General features: G+C 40.3%; 1 protein-coding gene across 1 annotated transcript in view; it reads left to right on the top strand.

Moving 5' to 3' along the window:
* The window catches only part of ADAMTS12 (ADAM metallopeptidase with thrombospondin type 1 motif 12), a 142,392-nt gene that overhangs the window by 44,688 nt on the left and 74,409 nt on the right, over nucleotides 1-23,295 (top strand). The window contains exon 3 of the mRNA XM_058823783.1: nucleotides 7,085-7,259. Within this exon, the coding sequence (XP_058679766.1) occupies nucleotides 7,085-7,259 (175 nt within the window). The remainder of the gene's footprint in view (nucleotides 1-7,084; nucleotides 7,260-23,295) is intronic.

Consider the following 23,295-nt stretch of genomic DNA (forward strand, 5'->3'; position numbering starts at 1 on the left):
TCCCCTGGAAAATGGGATAATTGTGCTTTCTTCCATCCATCTGCACACGTTGTGGCAGCTGTCATCATTTGTATCTCTGCTTTCTGGCTGTTGACTGGGGGTCCTGTAGGTCAGAGTAATACAAACAATACTTGTCAATAGAAACAAAGCCACTTGTCATTTGATCAAATGTTTGCATTTAGTTATTCCCTAATAAAGTTTGAACTCTGCATAATTAACATTGTCATGCTCACTGGCTTGAAATTAGTTTTAGAGTATAAGTGAGCAGGAAGCCAAAACAACTGTGGTGCTTTCTGTCTCTGTGATTAGAGATCATGTCTGCTTTGTGAATCCTCTTGCCTGTCTTTTCATTCTTAATAGAAACCACTGTTTAGGCATGGAACTGTTTAACAATCTGGTTTAAAATCTTCACTCTTCGACATTAGATAGGCTTTAAATCATCAAACGTAACCTGTTTTGCAAACTGTGAAAATGTGCTGGATTCTAAATCAAAGCTTCAAAACTTCTCATTCAATGTGTCAGAGGAGATTTCAAATGCTGAGAAGTACAAAGTATTTTTACATAGTTAATTGGCATTTTCATGAACAGCAGTTTTAATATCAACAAGATAAAAATCCCCAGTTAGTACCATGTAAGCCCCCTGGATACAGTGCTTTCTGAACAAATTTGATTAGAAAAATTAGAATGAGATATTTCAAGAGTATTTTCCATGAAGAAAACAGCTGTGCTCTTTCTTATTCTCCCAAATTGTCTTTGGAGGGATTGGGCAAACTCTTTGTTTTATCTCAGAACAGTAACACTTGCCTCAGTTGTTTTTTGATCCCAAATGAAGTAAAAACTTGATTATCTCACACTCTTGGGACTAAAGTCAAAGGGAGGCTCTTGCTCTTGAAAAGGCAGCGGGGGTTTTTATCACTTTCTTCCCCACTAGTTACCATAAAGCTTCCAAAATAAAAACAGGGGAGGAGGGGAAAGGGCAAAGCATAAATATAGGGAATAGTAAAAAACTCATAAAAGGTATGTTATTGTTCACCAAAGAGCATCCTTCAAGCTGGATAGCAAAGCTGATTGATTTTAAAATTTATATTTAGCTTACTATTATATTCACCCTGAGATAGAGCTTGAGACTTTATTACTTTTTCATAGTCCTTGCTTGATGCAGTGCAAGTGTGACCTAGCTGACTTTTGCAGGAGGAAACTCATCTGGGCATATTTAATTCTCAAGGTAACATCTCCAGCTGGCGTAGCTTGCTGTGTGGCTCAGAGCTCAGGCGAGGCACCGTGCACCCAGGCTGTGCTGGTGGGATGTCCCCTCAGAGCCTTTGGACAGAGCAGGCAGCCCAAAGAGCTGTGACCTTGCTCTGAGACCCAGGGCACTCTGCAGCAGTTGGGCAACAAGGAAATACTGACAGAAGGAGCCTGAGATCTGCAGAGTGCCCTGGACTTCAGGCAGTCCTTGGTGGTCTGTCTCAGCTGCAGTGTGAAAATCACACTGGTAAATAGAAGAGGGGTTGAAAGTGTGATTGAGTTAATGAATTTTAATCAACTGTGCCGTGCCATCTACCTGCTGCATGCTCAGGGTGTGGCAAACACACCTTGTTTCAGCTTACTAGAACCAGCGCCAAGTGCTGTGTAAAGTTTATTAAATACTTTATTTGCTCTATTTCAAGACCATAAAAATGTCCAGTTGCTAGTACTCTAGTGGGCAAAAAAGTTTTACCCTGTTGGAATTTAATGGTGTGTCTGAGCTTTAAGTGCAACAAAGAAGGACAGTTTTGGCTTGTGTGGATCCAATGGGATGTATTTCAAAAGGTATAAAGTGAGAATGTGGAAAGGAGCTGGACAATATGAAGTGACTGCTGCTGGGCACAGTTAGAGATGTAGGAACTTCATATTCTTCATGAACTGCTGGATTTCAGAGCTGCAGAGATGCTACCTAACGAGGCTCAAAGAAATTTAATGGCCAGGCAATTATCATCATTTGTGGATCTTCTGTAATAAGAAAAGAAGATGGGATATTTCTACGATGCAAATATAGCTGCAGCAACAGGGTATGCACAAGTAAATAGGAATAAGATACTTGGACTCTTTATTCTTAAAGGAAATCACAAAATAGAAGAAGTAATAAATGTTTAGGATAGACAGTAAAGATGCTGGTGGAGGATGCCATGACCTGAGTGAAGCATGAACAAGACATCTTGTCTTTTTAAAATTACATGCTCCAAGTTGTACATTTTCAAGTGAGCATGCTGCAGTCTCTACAGAAGATTAATTTCACAAAGAATTTCCTTCAGTAGAAATGAATGTACTTAGGCTGTTTCAGATTCTGTATGAGATGCAAAGCTCAGAGTGAGTTCAAGGTCCATAGAAGTGACACCTGATTCAGAATTATTTAATGAACTGTATCTGTGTCATAGCAGAGGGGCAAATGAATGCATATTTTGGATTGTTTGCTTCTCTTACATGTCTTTATAAAAGTGAGGGGCTTTAATGTCTTAGGACTTATTCTAGATAACCTTCATCCAGAAAGAGTGAATAGAAAAATGAAGTTGAGTGTAGTCACCCTCAAGCTGGTGCTCTAAGCCAGAGGATTGATTCTCTGCCAGTTCTCTCTGAGTGATTGTGCATCTTAAGCAGTTTTATGGTAGCTGATAGACATGGCCCTAGAGACTTGTCTTCTCTCCTTGGCTGAGGATATCCTCCCAGCCAGAAAGACCCTTCTCTCTGAAGTATCCAGAACTGATAGATCCCTTAGGAACCTGGGAACTGGAGGATGTCAGACAATCCTTCCTCTCCAGATTCCTTATTTCCTTCCACAAAAGCCCTTCTAACTGTAAATTTGGCTGTTTTTCCCCCTTATCCTCGGTGTCTGAACTTTCTGAGCTCACATTGTCCGGGACATAACTCTGCACCTCTGGCCAGTTTTCTGTCAGTTCCTAAAATATTATAGCAAGTGTGACAAAAGTATGTAAAATCTTGTGGAATTATAGTATTCTGTTCTTTCACTTACTTTGTCACAAAAAATAAGCTGTTTTTATTTCAAACCAAAGCTATGTTGAACCCAAGGCTATGTTTCAATATCACACTTTCTTCACTAAATTGTGCTAAAAGCATAGATTTTTTTCTGTAGAAGTGTGTTAGAGTTAGAGTGGGTGGTGTTCATAAAAATCTTTCATCAAATTACTCAGTACCTAAAAACCCCAATCTCTTTCTGTTCTGAGCAACATCATGGCAAGTGTTTTTTTTTCTAGCTGTGTCTGAGGATGTAGTGAAAAATCTCATCTGGATGCTAGGTTTTTCTTTTGGCTGAAATAGGAACAGATGAGAAATTCAAAAAGAAAGATCCCTGGGGAAAAAAAAAAAGGGACATACAGAAAGGAACTAAGTGATTAGCTAAAATAAATTTAGCATGTGTAATGTTAACAGATCATTTACTTTACCAGTTCTGTTTAGATTATTTGCAGCTGTAGTTCTCTGATAATGCATGTTGCATATGCCACAATTTTTTCTTTAATTCTTGTATTTAAACCTAGTTTCTCTTACCATGTATTACAGTTATAATAAGCACCTGGAGCAAAGTTCCTAAAGATAAAACTCAAATCTTGTCCTCTTCTTTCACGTTGCTTCTAAAAGTTGCTGTATCTTCAGGTTCTGTCACTGTCCTGTTGTCAAAATTCTTGTTTGACTTGTTGTCAGAAATATTGTTTAATTTCATGCAGTTACTCACTGTTCTCACAACAGATGTAATTTTTATGAGCATTATTGTCAACATACGGTTATTGTAACTTTCGACTACAGATTGTTGTTTTTTCCCTTTCCTTTTTCTCCTTACAAACACCCACTAATTCTAGGCCCTCCTGTCTGGTGCAGTATTGCAATTTCATAACCATAGCCAAGAGTAAAGCTGCTCTTTCCCTTCCCACAGGACTAGGCTTCAGCTTCCCATGTGGAACTGATAGAAAAAAACATGCCAGAAAATGTGTTTTGACAAACTTATGAGCTTTTGACTGAAAGAAATATGTGAAAACGATGTGCTTTCCACTGGAAAATGCAGATTCTACTGGAAATCAAAACATTTTGAAACATGGTTGAAAACTTTTGAGTCAGAGGTGTTCCAGGATCATCAGTGTCGTTTTGGCATGTGACATGCAATGTAGGAGACAAGATATGTTCATGGAGCTGTTCGTGTCAAAATAGTGAGGCACATGAGTTAAGAATCCCATGAAGTGATGTAGCAGCACTCCCAAATACAGTACGGTAAACATTTGCAGCCACAGCATGTCAGAATCTGAGGGCAAAGAGTGAGATTTGAAAGAGGGGAGAACAACAGCCTATAAAAAATGCTGTGGTAGATTTGTAGATTTTTCACCTGTAGGCTTTGAGGGAAACACACACCCCCCAAACAAACACACACCTGGACACTCCACCCCTATTTTCTGACCATGACTGTTGCTGTATTACTTGGTAGCTTTACATAAGAAAGTTCAAATGAGGAAAGCTTCTCTGCAGTATTTTTTTTTTCCTGTGGTGATAACTTAACCCTTTCATTGATGTAAATATGAATGGCTGTTTTCTAATGAGGCTTTCATAACTGCCCTCCTTTGTGTGTTCTGAGGCTGTGTAAATGCACTCAAAAGCAGGTGAAGCTCAGAAAAAGCTTATATTGTATTTACATAGCTTGAAATCTGATGGACTTTAAATGAAAAATTCTTGCTGTTATATTTGTGAGTCAGAAAAGAACAGCTATGAAGATCAAAACTAAAGACGTATTTAATCAGCAAAGGGAATTTTGCCAGTCCTCAGTGCTTTGAAGTAAGTTTAATGCGAAGATTGGTCTTTTTTTTCTTTGGTCTCAGTTAGTCTCAGCATTTAATTTATTGGTGGATAGCCTGTGCAGGGTGAAAGTGCAAATGCAGAGCAAGAGTTCAGTAAGTGCTGGAAGTCTCTGGAAGCTTTTGGAACGCCTCTGTGTGCTGGAAATGGGCTTTTACAGTCCTATTCATATAATGAAGTTTTGCTTTTTTTCCTGCTCCATACAGCTTGGATAGACAGCTGAATTTTAACCTGCAAGCATTGATGGAGGAGCTTGAACTTACCACTGATAGGCTTATTCCACCTTTTATAGGATTGTCCGGCCTTTCTTGTTGCAGATAGACATTGACACAATAATCTGGCAACTATTGCCAATTGCTTTCAAAAATCTGGGTCTGCAAATGAAGATGGCTAGTTCTTCTTCATCCCAGCTGGCTTAAAACCCCACCAAATTAATCATATAATCCAGTAAAAAATTACAAATATCCAGGAAAGATTGAACCCTGTGGAATGAAAAGGAATGGGCAAGGATTTGTGAAGGTGCATTGATTCCCTGAGCAGCATGAGGAAAGCCACATCACAGTTCTCCTGGTATGACCACTGCAGATGCATTCTTGCTGTATGGATTCACTCTTGCCTGAAAGTTTTATCCAATTTGAATGTGGATGCTTCTGTGTCTGGCTCTGGTCCTGTGCCTTGATTTATGATTTAAAAAGAAACATAAGCATTTTTTGGTATGTTGTTTAATAATCAGAAGTCCCAATCTCTTTTTTCTTAAAAATGAAACAAAACCCATACAGGCAGTAGCTGAAATCCCAGATGAACAAACACATGTGACTATGAGTCCTGAACCTTTGATGCTTTAGGGGTATAAACACAGCTTCAAACCAGCACCAACCTCTGGCTTTAAAGCTTTGACTTCCATTGGAAAGAAAGAGTTTCTGATCTTCAGAGCTGTTAGGTAAACTGTGAAATGACAGTCACAGTTATTTATTTGCACAAGTTTGCTGTGGGATGTACTGGCCCTGTGGCAATATGTGTGGAGGCAGAAGGTACTTTACTGAGCTGCCACTTGTCTCCTTGTATGTAGAGCCCATGGTTATTTTATAGTTTCATAAGAGTGCTTTTCTTCCATTCATATGATTTCTTTCATATCCTTAATCTCATACTGGCTTTCCCAACCATCCAGAGAAACTCTAAGTCTTTGGAATATTTAAAAAGATTTGAAAATTTGTCTGCCATTCCATGTTTGAATACAGCAGCTGCAGGAACAGACTGTTACTCCCTTTTTTCCCTCTTCCAGAATAGGCTAAGAGGGGTCCACTGATCACAGCAAGAAAGTGAAGAGGAAACACAGCCAAGACTGGAATACCCCAGCCTCCTGTCCCATCCCCAGTGTGGTTTGGGTTGTCAGTAGATCCTTTGCTTTTAGATTCAATATTGCTCCGTATATCTTGACATGGAAGGGGCAGTACAGTGGTTTTGCAGTGTTTGCAGTCCCTGCCAAAACGCTGAGACACGATGGGCCAAGGCCATGCCTGGTTGGAAGTGAGTCCTGGATCATGGCAGAGTGAGGTGTGAAAGGATCCTGTGCGCTCCAGATGGGTATCAAGGGCGCTGTAGCTTAGGCAAAGCAGGGAGGCTGATACAGAAGTTTCAGCATGTGAAATGTTGCAGCCTTTTTAGCTGATCTCCTGGATGTTCTTAATGGCTTGATAGTTCATGAAAAATTTCTTATTGCTTCCATTGTAGTGTTGGCCTAGGGGCCAGTGAGGGTTTATGGTGTGAGGCAAAGTTGGGCCATACAGTCCAGCCCATCTGATGGGTTGGGTTATTGATTGTGGGACTGCAGCTGGGAACAGAATTTCAATCTGCACTTATGAAACAGCTTCTATTCTAGTCTTGATCTCTGAGGAATGGATGCAAAACACCAGAAGAACAAGATGCAGCTCTTCCTCATGCATCATGTTTGTCAAATCATCTTTTGACCTTTTACTGGCTTTGTAAAAATATGAGAGTCTTTGACTCAGTTTCAGGTTATTAGGAAGGAGATACTTTTTTCTGTTTCACTTTGGGCTGTAATGACTGTGAGGTATGAAACAGCCTAGATGTAGGCAGCAGAATAAATACTAAAAACCTGTTGTGTTCATATTTCTCCAGTGTAAATGACTGGCTTGTGAGGAAAGCTTGGGGTTGGTGGTATGAACGGTATATTTATTTTTGTCTTCTAGTACTGAACAGAAGAGATTAACTCTTTTGTGCTTATTTTCAGACTGGATATTTCCATCTGCCCCATGGGGATTACTTCATTGAGCCCATTAAAAAGCATCCACAGAAGGAGGGAACACCCCATCCCCATATAATCTATGGTGCAGATAACCTTCCAAATGCTTTAAGGAGAAGACGGGCCATCCCGATGGAAACAGAACGAACATGTGGACTGAATGGTACTAATTTTTCTGCATTTCAGCCTATTTGCTTTCTGAATCTTTTTAAGCAGCTATTTTCCAGTGGTGTGTGCCTTTCCTTCTGCCAGGCTTTTTAAAATTCTGTTAGAAAAGATTATGCAAAATGAGAGCATCTTAATCAAAACACCATGGGAGCCACCCATCTGTGTTCCTTTCTGAAAAGTTAAATCCTCCTTATGACTGCTGGGATATGTTTTTCACACCACTGATCCTTTCTACCCCTCAATTTTTCTCCAACCAGAACTGTTCAGTGAGTTTGAAACCTGAATTCTTGAGGAGCTTTGGGCTAAAAAGATTTGCAGTCAGCATTATTTTTAATAAATGTTCTCACTCCATGCCAAGTTCTGTCTTCAACATAAAGCAACTCCTGTCTAGTCCATGGTTTAAATTTAGGATTTCTAGATTTTCTGTGATTGTTAGCAGATTATTTAAAGAATTTTATTTAGCTATTCTGAAAGTGAAGTACAGGGCATCAAGAGCAAGATTTTTTTAGTGGAAGTAAAAATATCTTGAATATTGGTGCAGTAATACTCAGGATCATGTCTTTTATGAAGACAAACTAGTACACTATGCTGGAAGGGAAGTCTAGAGGGTTGTTGGCATCTCATAATTACAGAATTAGTTCCTTTATTTAGTTAAATAATTTCCTTTATTTATTTCACACCAAGAATATATACAGATTTTGTGTTAGCTTTCTGATGTTTGAGGCCTTGGATCTGAGTCTGCACCAAACTTAAGAAAGGCATAGTATTGGTAGGGATGAATCAGTAATTACTCACATGACCTAAGGCCCAAGGTATGTACAAATAGAGCTGCAGAATACACAGGAATGTGTCCCTGTCTTTCACAGGTCAGTGGTTCAAGAGAAGTTGGTTCCTTTCCAGGAATGGAAAATGAAAGGAGGAATGTAGGAATTTTTAATCCCCAATCATGACTGCTGGTGAAGTTTTACTGCTGAGTAATATGGTTTGGTAAATTAAAGAAGCAAAGAACAGCTTGACCCCCCTGTATTTCTGGTCATAGACCTGAAGTGCACTTCTTGCTTGCTGGCCCAAGGTAGTGCAAAATGGTAACGGGGAAAAAGTGAGAAATTTGATGAGGGAGTTACTCAGTCTTCTGCGATAGTGGGAAGGTAAAGGTGAAGCCATAAGAATTAATATGAATGCTGCTCCATTTTATTATTCATCAAGTGAAAATATGTCTACTTAATAGAAAATAACCCTGGATTTGAAAAAAACAGGAGTGTCTAAAGGTAATGTTTATATTGGTATCAATTTCAAATAGCTCCCTGAAATTTCATTCCTTCTGATGACTGCTGGGCTAGACAAGAGAAATTAGTTTAGATTTGCCTGTGAAGAATGAGGAAGTTGTTCTTGCCTACTGTTTTCCAGGTTTCTTTTATGGATGAAATAACATATGGATGAAATAACATCTGCATGCAGTAATTAAAAGTGTGGAGAGGACATAGGAGATCCTTGGGAACATGTTGTTTGCTTGCTTTGTGTGATCTGCTTATTTTCTTTCTACCACTCACATTTGCCTCTTGTATCTTTCTTCAAAGTCATGCAGAATGGGACAGAAAAAGACTGGCTGTACCTGGACACTGTAAAAAAGAGAATAACTTCTCTTCATTACTTAGATTAGCTAAGTCTGCTCTAATAGACTTGTCAATTTAAACTCTCCGTCTAATGTTACTCTTTCCAAAGTGACAGAATTATTTCTGGTGATAGTATATTCATTATATTGCACCCAAACAGAGATGGTGCCTTATAAACTAACAAAGTAGTCAGCTGTAAATTATGTTTCTTTTTTTCAAGTCAGCCCTTGGAGGTAATATCTGCTTTTAACCAAACCCAAATCTTGGCTGTCATAAAAGTTAAAGAATCGGTGTGAAGAAATGTATGGGGTTAAAACCATTTCCATCATTACATTTTTCCCCTTTGTTCGACAGTGTATAACAATCATAGAATCCTCAAAATGCCTTAACATTTAAGCTGTGTGTTATGTATCCTGGGCTGCACTCAGAGCCCCATGGGCAGCAGGGCAGGGAGGGGATTCTGCCCCTCTGCTCTGCTCTGCTGAGACCCACCTGGAGCACTGCATCCAGCCCTGGGCTCCCAGCACAGGAACCACAGGGACCTGCTGGAGCCAGCACAGAGGGGAGACACCAAGATGGTCAGAGGACCGGAGCATTTTTGACCCTGGAGAAAAAAAGGCTTTGGAGTGAACTAATTGTGGCCTTCCAGTACCAGAAGTGAGCCTGCAAGGATGGAGAGAGACTTTTTACAAGGGCTTGGAGTAAACGGAAAGGGGGAAATGGCTTTAAACTGAGAGTAGATTTAGATAAGATATTAGCAAAAAATTCTCTGTCTTGAGGGTGGTGAAGCTCTGGAACAAGTTGCCCAGAGAAGCTGTGAATGCCCCATCCCTGGTAGTGTTCAGGGCCAGGCTGGATGGATCTCTGCTCTAGTGGAAGATGTCCCTGCCCATGGCAGGGAGTTGAAACTAGGTGATCTTTCGTGTTCCTTCCAAACCAATCCATTCTGTGTTTTGTTATCTCATTTCTGAGTAGCCAGCTTTTCAACAGGGATAGAAGAAAGAAAGAATTCGGTGTCATCTTCTGTTGATACTGTGCATTGCCAGAGCAGTTGCTCTTGTTAGAAGTGAAATACAGAAGAAAAAGGGAAAGTGTTACAATTCTTGCTTTCTGTGCCAAATGTATTCACTACTTAGGCTTTAGTGAATACCTTGTGCATAAATAAAATTTAAAGGTAGTAAGTTGACTCTGCCACCTTTTCAGGATTTCATGTACTTCATCCTTTTGAGGTTGGTACCAGAAATCTTGTACACCTATGTGACATCACAGATAGCTTAGAGTAATGCCTTTTGGAATCCCTTCAAGGCAAAGCATTTTTAATTTGCAGTTCACAGTTACTTATAAAAACTAATTCTGTTTTATAGGTTAATTTCCATTTTGTGTTTTCAACTCTCAGCAACTGCTGAGCTGGGGCTTAGCTGAAGAAGAGTTGCCTATTGTATGTCTTACCAAATATTTTAATCTCGTGGGCTGAGACTCATCATGAAAGTGTCTGCACTTGTTCATTTGAGCTCTGAGTTTGTTAGGCTTTTTTAAATTAAACTAAGATACTTGAGTTATTTCTGTGACTTACACTTGGTGTATGTTCAGGTTAAAGTTAGTGATGATTTTTTCTTGAAGAAGTTGAATCACCTCCATGCTTACGAGTCAGTGCACAGAGTTGAGTGGTGATAATAGAAATCTTTTAGTCAGAAACTACTTTGCCTGTCAGGCAAGGACTATAAGGACTAGTTGTACAGACAAAATCAAAGTTAAGGAATTACTGCAGGGGGGAATAGGTAGAGGATGCTAATCCTCTGTGCAGTCTTTTTCCAGGTTTGTTTTTTTTTTTTCTTTTATGCAAGATCTGTGTCTCTTGGAAGAAGCATTGTGCAACAGCAACTTTTAGAAGTTTTACTGTGGCAACAACTGCATAAATGTCAGGGGTTCAACTTGTCTTGCGTACACATGCAATAATGTTTTAGAATCACTGACTTTCCTGTAGTCTTGCAATGATTACATTAATTATGTTGTAATTGGTATTGTCTTTAACAGTTTCAGATACTTGGAGAAAAATCAACACAGTAAATTATGTAAACTAAAACTTATGTTTGTTTTGCACACTTTCATTGCTGCTCAAGCAAATGCCAGCTGACTCAGTCATTAGCTGCATGCAGAACTGAGTTACTAATACTGAAAGCAGCATAACAATACTGGACTCTGCTAGCACCTGTCTCACTGCACTATTTGAAATACATGTGAGAAGTGGCAGAAAAGATAAATGAAAACTGTCCCTGTGCCTTATAAAAAACCTCTCTAATCCTTTGTGCCCACAGGAGAGGAAACTGAGGATCTGGGGGTGTGTTTTATTCTTCTAAATAGGTATTTTAAAAGCTTGACAGTGCTCTGAGATATAATTTAAGGAAAGAGGAATTTTCCTACCTTCTGCAGAAAAAGAAGTGGCCTCCTATTTCTTCTGCTTGTTTTCATTGCTACCAGGAGGGAATTGCAAGCAGAGGGAATTCTTTGCCTTGGGCTGGAGGGAAGGACAGGTTGCTGTTGTTCAGAGGGTGAGGGCAGTTAAGTTTATTCAGATTGAAACCTGGTGATTGCTGCAGAGGGCTGTGAAATGTAGCTAAGGTTTAAGGCATTGAAAAAGATCTTTGAGAATGTTTAATTGGAGCTTTAGGTGTAGAAAAAATGGTTATATATTTTACTATCATTTTGGCATTGAAGTATTTGATCAGTCTGAAGCTAGGGTTAATTTGGGTTTGACATGGGCCTCCACCTCCTTGTCTGCAGAGAAGTTACAAATCTTGAAACTTATTTTTTTTTGCATTTAGAGCAGTTTTGCTCCAAAATTGTAATTGTGATGTGATAAAGCTGGGGTGAAAGAAAGGACAGAAGAGGCTGGCTGCTGTGTGCAATGATGAGGAGGGGAGACGGAGTTAAAGGAGCAGAACAACATTGTGCAAAACTGTTTTTTAACAGTTTTCCCATCATCACTCAAAATTTAAGTATTTTGAGTGATGGTGGCATAATTAATTTAACAGAAATCTAAACACCATTAGGCTCTTTCAGACAATTACTACCTGTTCTACTTCCTCTGACTGCAGAACTTTATTCAATTATGGTCTTGCATTTTGACGATTAACTTGATACTGTCAAAGGCTTCTCTTCAGTTTCTATGCTTGCAAAGTGTACAGTATGAACTAGTAATACTGGCTTTTGACGCTGAAATCCTTTGTTTAATCACTTGAAAGAAGGAGGGGGGGAAAACCCAGGGCAATATTTTATTCTCAAGCGATAACCTATCTTCTCTTGTTTGAGAAGGACATTATGGCCATTGTAAGCAGCTTTGCTTGAACTCCTGGTTGTAAGCTCAGAACTCCTGGTAGAGGTTCTGTACCTTCTGTCTGCTTCTAAAGAAAGTTGCTGATATTTTCTCAGTATTTGTTTATCCTGTATTTAATCACATCATTTATAATTCAGCTTAATTAGCTCGGTTTCTCCAGGACATGGAGACAATTATTCATAGGATGGTAAGTTGGCACACAGAAATTTAATAACTGAGGATAATTCAGCCTCAGTTTAGGGAGGAGCACCTTTCTCCCTGCATGGCTCTTCCTACAGCTGGCTCTTTTAAGCTGTTTATGAGATGCTTATCATGAAAAAAAGAGCATATAGGGACATTCAGTCAGAGTGACCTCCATTTTAAAGCAGGTACAACCTAGCAAGCAGCTTGCAGAAGAACACAGAGTATCCCCGCATCTCTGAAACAGTTTGCACTGAACTGAAAAAAGTGAGTGCCACCTTGTGTGGACAGCAATATTAAGCATTTCAGAGACGGGGACCTGGGAAATAAAGAACATGAAATTGGCTTATCACAGCAATCAGTGTGACAATTGCTGCTAATGGGTATTAGAACACTTCCCCCCCCTCCCCAGGCAACCTCATAGAATGAAACCAAAAGATTCTAACGTTCTTTCGGTTTTCAGGAATACGTGGGAGGTTTTTTTTAGTTGTTCTCAGTACAGGTAGAGGAAAAAGGAATAAAATACTGTATTTTCTGCCATTCTTCCTCTCCAGTTAAATAAGTGAACAGTCAAAACTAAGGTTTACCCAAGTGGATCGAAGTTTTTGCTGAGCAAGGGCCTGAGATGGCTCAATGCTGGCAGAGTACTGGCACCTCCTTTCCCTGTCTCTGATTGTTTTCTCATTTTCTTCTCTTTTCTGATGGAATTTTACTTTCAGTATTTCACTTCCTCCTGTTAACTGAAGCAAAGTGAATTCCCTAAGAGCTTGTGTTATGCAGGAGGTGGGGAACAAAAATCTGGCAATGCAGGATTGTTGTTATAAGGTCATAATTGTTACTTGTCACCACTATACATGCTACCTCACTCAAAGACTGAATAGTTCTATGACAAGCCATTTTTGAAATAATATGAATCAAACCTGTTAAGGAGAGAGAAGTTTTTCTTCATTGTGATTCACCTGTCTTTCTGTTCAGTCACTGTGCCACTGGAAAGAAAGTGTTTGCTACGCCGTGCTTGCTTACTGTATTTGCTTTCATATAGTTTTAAGGGTAGTCTGTGATCTCTTCCATTGAAGAGATCTTCATTGAAAGTTTCCTTAACTGCTCATCAGATTGAGGAGTCTCAGTCTGCATCCAGACTGACTTAATTCAGCATGTCTAACAGAATACTGTCTTAGAGGAATATATTGGGCTCTTGCTCTGTACCTGTAGCTTTCCTTATCAAACTGTGTGTGATGCTATTGCACTTCTTGAGTTTAGCAGTTGATTTGGTAAACAAATGCCTTGGGAATATAAATGTTGAATTGCTGCAGTATTGATTCGGAGAGCAATAGTACACTTTAAACTGTTACATATCACATCCATCCCTTTCACTTTTGTAGAATAACAATGACCTTGAATAATTGTAAACCACATTTTCAGAGGTGAAATAGAAAACTCAGAAAGCCAAGCTGCATTTGGTTTTGTTTCCTGCTGCATTTCTGATGCAGGAATTTGAAAATTTGGTCAGAACACTTCATCCATTAACAGAGATGTTCAGCCTTCAGTCTGGTTAGAGCCAGATTTCTCAGTCATGCTAAGCTCCCTGTGACCCTTCTAATAAGAAACTATAATTACCTTATTATTTCAGGGCAGATGACAGATTTCCAGTTCTTAGAAGCGCTGGACTCGTTCTGTGGGGCTGATGAACTGATATTGGCTCAGTGTTCAGAATTACATTCTCTGGAGTCATATATCCTTGATGAGCCTCCTGTTGCAGATGACCTACTTTAAACAGGTGTCTGAGTTCAGATTTTCTGCATGAAACACTATGTCCTTGCTTGTGGCTGTGTCCTCTACTCTTTGTGTCCCTGGACTTGGATCCATTTGGTGTGCTTGGGGAAACACCTTTGGAGCAATTGCACTTCAGAGATATTTGTAATATTCCTCTAAGCATAGGTTTTGGCTTATGGTTAGTTGGGAATGAGAGGAACTTGGGAGGTTATTTATTCTATCCACTACTACTTCAGTTAACTTGTAAGCTCCCTCCTTTGTAGGGATAAGTGAGGCCCCATTTGCATTTATCACACACCATGCACAATTGCTTGGGCTGCACAAATATCCTGCACCCCTGTGGTATTTATGTACTGTCCTGAAATAAACTGTATGTAAATAACAATCTGGAGAGATGCTGTTCACTGAAAGGACATGTAGATTACACACTTTTTTTTTCCTAATAAATGGAATTATCCCAAAGAATTCATCTTTATGCAAAAAAAGGTGGACAGGAGATTGCTGTGCTGAAATATCTAGAAAATGTTTTTAGTTGCTGCCCTTAAATACTGCACTTGTTTGAAGATTTTGTGGAACTATTTTCTTGCATGTCCAGATTTCTCTATGAAAGACCATAGGAGAAAATAGTGATTTTTTTCCTCTCACAGTCTCATTTAGACTTATCACTTCCCTTGCAAATACTCAACCTAAACTTACTTCAGCAAATGGCATGTAATGTGTCTTAGCTGAAAAAAAGGTAGGTGTTCCTATGCTCCTTAAACAGCAGTGATGAGGTCTTTGTACACATAAATTAGACTCCTACAGAAAGTCTCTTCTAAACTGTTCTAATCAATTTCAAGAAACACTGTCCCAGAAATAATCTTTTTGCAAAATAAAAAGTCCAAAGTTTTTATGTCCTTTATTATTCTTTCTTGTAAAAAATGTTTTGGTCTAATACTTGGCTCTTTTGCAGAACAGCTTTTGAGTTGAAGCTGCAGAGATATTTTCATATTTTAAATACTTTTAAAACACAATTAAAACACAATGTCAGCCTGTCTCCCATTCTGCCAAAGTTGAAATTAGCAGCAAGTTTCTTGCCTGCCCGAACTTTAAAATAAGCTGAATCAAGATCCTTCCTCTCTGATCTGCACTGTTGTTGATTGAGCCCCCAGTCTGGGTTCCCTTCAGCTCTCTGGAGGTTTTGGATTTGAATCAAACTCTTCTTTCAAATACTGTGGTTTCAACAAGGGATCATTCCTGTAATTTTCTGTATGATTTGCTTGACATTATTTTCCTGATGTTCTCCAGCTGAAACACTCACTGAACCACTCTCTACTTTGTCACATTTTCTTTTCAGCATCCCAGCCGCATCCATTGTCCATGGTGAAATGCTTCTGTCAGTCAGGTCTTCCTCAGAATAACTGGAAGATGATGGGAGAGTTGAAATTTCATCTGTCAGGGTGGTCACAGCAAAGAAGGGCAGTAAAAGAAGGGAGTTTCCTGCAAAGCCTGGACTGGTAACATTGATAGGCAGCTGGAAGTTGTCCAAGCAGAGATAGCCTTTATATTGGGGAATTAATGACTAAAAAACCTCTTCCTCAGCTTAGGGTTGTAACTTGGTTTTGTTCATAATTATCTATTTTTTGTATATTTTTGCCTCCTTAAGCTATAATTATTCGTACTGTTTTCTGGTGAATGTGAACTGGATGTTTCTTTCAGCTAACCTGCATTTTTCCCTCTTTCTGGTCCAATGCATTTACATACCTTTATCATCTTAAGGCTTCCTTGTGAGAATAGTAGTCAGGGAATTTTTGCAAATAAAAACTGAAATTGTCATTAAAAAAAACCCCAGAGGCTCAATGTGTTGGCAGGGCTTTGTTTAATTCTCTTTCCATAGGAGTAAAAATTTCAAAGTTCAAACCCAGTTCTCAGCAAGCACTTTCAAACTCCTTGGCATTTAAGTTTGGAAGCGCTCAATGCTCCTGTCTGTGAAGGATTCTGGCATAGTTTTCTGTAAGTAATGAACACAAGGAATTCAGTTAATTAAAGTAAAGCTAGTGTTATTGGTGAACCTCCAGTCCATGCATGACAGAAGTGTAAATAAACTAATGGGCTTATGACATCCAACAGGTTATAGTGCCTCTGACAGTCAGTCTCTAATAGGAAATTGGAATAAAAAGAAAAAGTCACCCTTAAAACTCTGGCTAAAATTGGAAACATCCTTTAGCCCTGCAGTGGTATTCACAAAGAGCTGAGTGGACACAGCTCACCTGAAGCTGGTGTTACCCCAGCAGGGTAGCTCATGCAAGCTGGTGGCAGGAGTTATTAACCTCTCACGTCAGAGGTGCTGTTGGCTGCCTCCCCTGAGATGATATCTATGCTGTTCCTCCCCTTGCTCCTTCTAGGAGTTTGCAGATGCCTCTGTCAGCTCCCCGCAGCTGCAGGATCCAGTCTGTCCCTGCTCAATGTCTGTTGTCTGTGTACAGGTGCCTCTTCAGGGGCTCAGTCAGACAAATGAAATCTTTTCCCAGCTTGGAACAGGAGAACCTCAACAGTCATCTCAAAATGTTGTGAAGCTGGATAATGTTGTTATCAGGACTTGCTTCTAAGGATAGAAAATGTTAACAGTGTGTGCCTAAGATTTTCAAGATATTAGCAGAATTCATTTTGGTGACTGACCAACCCCTTCCCTTCTTCAGGGGGGATGTTCTCATCTGCAGGAGCTGTGCTTTAAGTGCTGATGTTTGTAGCAGAGGCACAGCAGGGTTGGGGCTGAGCCTGAGCCTTTGAAGGCTGTATTGCTTAGTAACATCATCTGATAGTTAAGACATTTGGCCTCAGCCAGGGACAAGGAGGCCCCTCAAAATGCTTTTTTCTTTGAGCACACTGGTGTGATTGGTATTTTAAAGGCAGTGGAGAAATGGAATGGAAAAAACAACAGCTGGTCCAGAGAAAGGCCAAATGAACTCTTTTGTGTAAGCCCAGGGATAAGAAGGTTATAGCATAAGCAGTGTTATAAGAGTGATATCATATCAAACCTTGAAAGAATATAAGTTCAGGATATAAGTTTCAGGATTAATTCCAGATTGCCTTTCTCTTATTTTTTTTAGTAATCTCATCCAAAACCAAACTAATTAAAAGCCGTTGTATAACTACCACTTCGAAGACAATTCTGTTTGTCTTTCTATAACTGTTTCTCTCCACATCACAGACATTATGCTTTAATTTACTTGGGGTACTTTTCACTTCTTGAACTGTGGTTTGAACATTTAAAACTGAGATGTCAAGTTTCAGGAATTATGAGTGAACTATAGTAGCTGTTGTTGATGAAAAATGAACTTTGGTGCAGGGAATGTTTATTTGATGAGGTGCTTTCTTGAGAACGTGGCCTCTGTGTCTGCAGCATACCTCAAGCATGAAGGTCTTCAGATAGGTGCAAAAAGAGTGGGAGATGGAGAAAATGGAGCTCAGAATTTTACTAAAGTTGATACCTGTTAGTCAGTGCTCTCCCCTTTCCCATCTTCCTTTCAAATTTCATTTCATATGAGGGTGCCAAGAGGACTGAACGGCCTACAGTATTTTATGGAAATGTGTATTTATTTTGGATGTTTCTAAGGATGGCTGATGAGGCAAGGAATAGGATCCAGGCATTCTCTCCAGCCTTCACCCTTGTTTATACATATTGGCTCATGCTCATCTTGCTCCTCACAGCCCTTTCATAATGAAAATAAGTCATGATAGCTTTGAGTGATGTCTGGGAAAAGTGCTGTTTTCTTCATAATTTCAGAAAAGCAAGGGGGAAAGAGCAGTTGAAATTTAAGTCTTGTAAATGTGACATTACGAGTCAAGCCTAAGGGCTTATGCAGTCTATTAGAACAGCTAATTAGTTCTGTTATAAAACAAATGGCATTACCTATTTGCTTGCTCTGTTAGTTCTAGTAAATGATTTCTGAATGTTACTATCAATTGGCATCTTTAGAGTGATTTGTAATTTTTAAGGTTTTTAGGTAGTAAAACTCAGTGGTAGCAGATGAAGTGGTTAGAGATGCCTCTCTTTCAGGCTTGGGTCTTGCTACAGAAATTGATTTGGTACTGCCCTATTTCTAAGATCCTGAGGTGAGAGCAGGATGGTGACAGAGACAGAGTGGACGGGGTGAGGCAGATGTAGCTGTCAGATAAAATGTGTTTGCCAGACCCTGTTGGATTACCCTTTGCTTTGGAAGCACAGCTCTGCTTTATTTGCTCTCTAATCACACTTTGTGGTCCAATATGTGGTTTACATGCCCTCCTCAGCATGGAGGTGCTGTTTCTTCTGGATCTGCAGAACTTTCTGAGCTTGCAGTTAGCAACCAGCTTGCTGCTTTGCACGAAGAGAACAAAGGGGAGAGCTGAGCATCCTGTGTGTAGAGAGGGTTTTGCAGTGGGGGTGCAAAAGCTGCTGGGGGTGAAGGCTGCAGGGAGCACAGCTGAGATTGCTCTGGCCATATGGGAGTCTCAGAAAAGGGTATTTTTCTTTGATTCTCACATGGAACTGGCACCATGGCCTGAATTCTGTTTTGTTTCAGCCTGTCTGCTGGGCCATGCCTGTTGTGCTGCAACAGGTTCCATAAATTTAGCCTTAGTGAATTAATGAGCAGGTACAGTTTGTAGAATGGGATCATTGGAGAAATCCTGAGAATGTCAATAACACATAAAATGGCTGATGTAAGTGCCAAATCTCATCTTCGCTTCACTAAAAGCCAAGGACACCTGTTTTTCCCATGAGTTTCAGAGCATTTGTAGAACACTTATTACTGTCTTGCTTTCTAGCTTTTAGAATCACTCTCAAGTCCTTTTAGTGCACACTACCTATTAACTGTGAAAAAAATATTTTTGAGAAAAAAAATGTGAAAAGCAATGTGTTTATACCAATAAGCTAAATAAAATGCTGAAATGCAGCACTAAAATAAAATCTGGCAATTTGTAAAGGGACCATAATGGACCTTCTGTACTTGGATGACTGAAATAGTTTTGTTTAAAAGTTATGGGTAGTGCTGCAAATGCTTTATATTTGGTTTTAGAGTACATTTCTTCCACCTTCTTGTCCCTCTGTGTGTTTTGCTAACAAATTGTATGATATATTTTCTTTGCTGTACTACAGGTGCTTCTACAGCTGACATAGAGAATACCTTCAGGTTAGTTCTGAAAAAAGCAGGGATCTGTCTTCCTACTTAATAGACTTTAGATAAGATGCTGGAAAAAGGGGGGAAGTTTAATCTAGATTATTTTTTCAACATTCTCCCGCCTTTTTGTGTTATAAGTCAGATTTTCAGGGCAGCTAACTGACAATTTTTAACCTATTGATTGTAAGCCCAGGAAATTCTCATTACAAGTGCTCAGTGAAATAACCGCATGTTTATTTTACTGGATGCCTTGTTAATTTATGTAAGAAAATGCATCCTCATACATACATAAATATTTAGTCAGTGAGGTCAGATTATTTCTTAGTCAGTCAAATCTGCAAGTACAAAGACAAACTTCTATCTGGAACCATTTTAAAAAGAAAAAAATAATTTTATCTGCTTTATGCTTAGACTTGAAATGATATATTTCTATCTAGGGCTTCGTAACTGGACTACCATGTTACAACTGGAGAACTCTCTCAAATCCGTGTGTTTTATTCTGAATTATTGACTTATTTTTACATCTGAGGGAGTTACAGTAGATAAATCTGTCTTGAAATCTGGCCTATGTTTTTGTGGTGGCAGTTCCAAAAAGTAACGGGGTAATAGTGGGGATAGTTTCAACTAGGCTCCCCAATTCCTTTGCATGTGCATATTCAGTAACCTCTCTGTTAACATCTTGAAAGAGATTGTTTGAAATATGTCACAGTCAAAGCCGTACTTTTTGAAGGCTGAACTAGAAACTTTTATTTCTTATAAATGTGAGTGTATTTGACTAACTGAATGATAAAATACACAATCCAATACTAATCCAATGCCAGAATATGTGGCAGAAACCTGACACTGTAAACATATAAAATAGCTGCAAAATCAGTCAGTTTATATGGTGAACATAAAGACATGATCTTTAATAACTTTGCCTGAGAAATTGTATTTAAAAGATGCCTGTGGTATACTCTACAATGTGTATTCTGGTTCACCATGTAACTTCTTTATATATAAGGCAAGTGCTGAGCTGGCATTTGTTCTCATTGTGGAACACTGTGGATATTCATGTTCACCACTGTTCCCACACAATGAGATCATGTTTGTGCTAATCACTGAAATACTCCAGTGTTCTTTGGCATGGCAGCCAAGTAGCATACAGCTCTCTTTGTGAGTACATCAAATTTTCTCCATCTCTTGCTCACAGCAGCCAGATCCTGACTGCTGAGAGGAATGGCTGGGCTGTGCCTCTGCCATGGACATTCACGCTGTCACAGCAGGTCTGACAGGCACAGCTATCTGCTTGCTGGTTTTGACTCTTAGAGCTGTTTGGAGATTCCTGGGGGATGAGCTGAACAGCACTTTCCATGCTGTCTTTGGCCCAGAATGAGTCTGAGCACAGTGGAGGCGTCAGGGCAGAGAGTGCTGACATCTGAAAGAGAGTTGGCCTGAGAATGGTGTGAGGGGCTCAGATGCTTGGACTCCTGGGGGTCACAGCTGAGCTGGAACCTGCCAAGTATTCAGTGAGGAGTATTGTTTGGTGTTTTGGGAAAGGAAGATGTGCGCTTAGGGAAGGAGGTGCAGAAGAGTGCTGTAAGATCAGGACAAGGAATAGTTCAGTCGTGGGATGACGTGAAATAGCTTTAGTTCATCAGCCGTGCCTTTCACACATAGTTTCTAACCAAACTGCTGAGATTCAGCTTTTGTGAGGGTGAAGCTGTGAGCTGGAGCGGTGTCTCAGAGTGCAGGGAGGCTGCATCCTCTTCTGGGACCACTCAGCAGCCTGGTAATCACAGAAGTGGTAGCATCGCCCAGCTGTGCTGTGCTGCCTCTGTGTGTTTGCCTCTGACTTCCTTCCTATCCCTCCTGGAGAGGAGGCAGGAGCAGCTGGTCCCAGCTGGCTCTGCACTCATCATTTGCAAGCACAGAGAGATGCAAGTGGCTGATTCTGCTTTATTAACTTGAAGAGAAATGATGAGCCAGTGAGGAGTTCCTGTGGTGCACAGGTTGGGTCTTGGGGGCCTAGAGGAGGTCCTTAAACCCACTTAAATTTGGGATTCTGAATGGGGTAGCATAAGCAGGCAAAACAGTGCTGGGGGTGTGTTAAAATCTGATTTGTGAGAGATGTTTCTGCCTGAATGAAGGTGCAAACAAGACTATGTGCTGAAGTTAACAGTCTGGATCTTATTTAACAATTAATGTGAGGTAGAGAAATAGAGAGAAGTAGAAGGGATGAAGGAGGGTGAGATCAAGCAGAAGATAGTCAGCACCTGTGGAGTGAGCACCATCCCCTTGGTCCTTCTTCACCTGGCGTCCTGGAGTACCACTTTCCTACAGCCCAAGTTCCAGGGAGCCACAGGATGGTCGCAGATGGTGTTCCCACAACTTGGGGTGATAAGTGGATGAGCAGGTGTTTCCTTTTCCACCATTTGCCACAGGAGGAATTTTTGTCCGGATGTGTTAACCACAATGTGCTAACCAGATCCTGCCTCCAGGCCTGGAATAGCACCTTCCAAATTCCTCTCTTCTGTGCTTAATTCAGGTTCTCACTGTGGTGATTTATCTTATAGCAAGTTCCATCTGTGGCCTTGACAGTGTTTGAAACAGGCACCTGTACTCCTTAAGCCCTTTAAACATACTGGTTTTGGCATGAAGAGGATATTACAGGGAGCATTTTGCCAAGGGTGCCTGTGTGGAGGAAGACCTTCCTTGGTTATTGCTGAAAGCCAGTATGGGCCCCGTGGGTGTATCGAGCAGCATTCTGTCCTCTCCAAGGAGGGGCAGTGACATACTGAGGTCTTTGCAGAGGGCTGTTCTTAGATTCTATGAGCTGAACAAGAAAGCACGTGTGAGCAGAAGCCTCTTGTTTTTCTGCATGGGGAAACCCAAGTTCTCCCCTTCAGTTCCGCATCAGTTTATCCCTGGTAAAATCTCAGGAAAGCCTGGCTGAGGATGGACCAGTGGGGAAGAAAGCACATTACAGTTCAGAGCAGAGAATTATGCTGTCATAGCTGTCTCCTTTGCTACTCTTCAGCTTCTGATTCTGTTTGGCACAGAACAAAATGTTTCTTCATATTAGGATTTGATAGGTATCAGTGCTGTAGGGGCTTTGTTGTCTGATAAAAATGGAGCTGCCAATTTCTGAAGTAAAAGGAAATGCACAAGTTTACTTAGAATCCATGAATCAAATGTGATTATTCTCAGTTACTCTTTCATGAGGAGATGACTGCTAATGCTTATTGGGCTTACATTCAATTGGTCTGGTGAACTTTCCTATGAATGCTATAAGAGGCTCAAGTTGCTTTTGTGCAAGAGAAATGACTCTCCCCAGTCCTTGTGGCACAGCACCCAGCCTGCTGCTATACTCACAAACTTATTAAAGCCAGTAGGTGGAGGCCCCTTTGAGCTGCCTCCAGTCCATTTAGAGGCTGGTTGCAATCTTCACAGCTTGAAAACCACATTCTCTGTTGTGTGAGACACTTTTAAAGAGCAAACCTTCCATGTAAAGCATTCACAGTGCTCAAATCCTTGGAATTACAATCTTTAGTAGTCCCTTCTTGTTCTTTGCTTCTTCCAGCATAATTGTTGGAGATTTTTTCTGGCACCTTTCCTTGCCTTGGTGCTCTGTCTTCCATTCCTATGGCCTTACCAGCTGTTGGAGCTTGGCATTAGGGCAGCCTGCAATGAGTGCCTTTGTGAAAATCCCTTAAGTGATCTTCAAGAACTATTGGGCACTCCAGAGGCCTGTGCTGTCAATTTCTGAATCCCGCTGGTTCATAACTCGCTTCCTATCCATGAAGCCCCATAAAATATGTACCCTTTGAATGTTTCAGCACTTTCTTTCACTGCTGAGTTCCCTAGTGCCAGCACAATCTTACCTTCAGCATAAAGCTAAGGGAACAGAGTCACAGAATCTTTTAGGTTGGAAGAGACCTCTAAGATCATTGAGTCCAACTGTTATTCCAACAGTGCCAAGTCCACCAGTAAACCATGTCCCTATGTGCC

The sequence above is a fragment of the Ammospiza caudacuta genome, chromosome Z, assembly GCF_027887145.1.
Source record: "Ammospiza caudacuta isolate bAmmCau1 chromosome Z, bAmmCau1.pri, whole genome shotgun sequence".
In the NCBI taxonomy this organism is placed as follows: Eukaryota; Metazoa; Chordata; class Aves; order Passeriformes; family Passerellidae; genus Ammospiza; species Ammospiza caudacuta.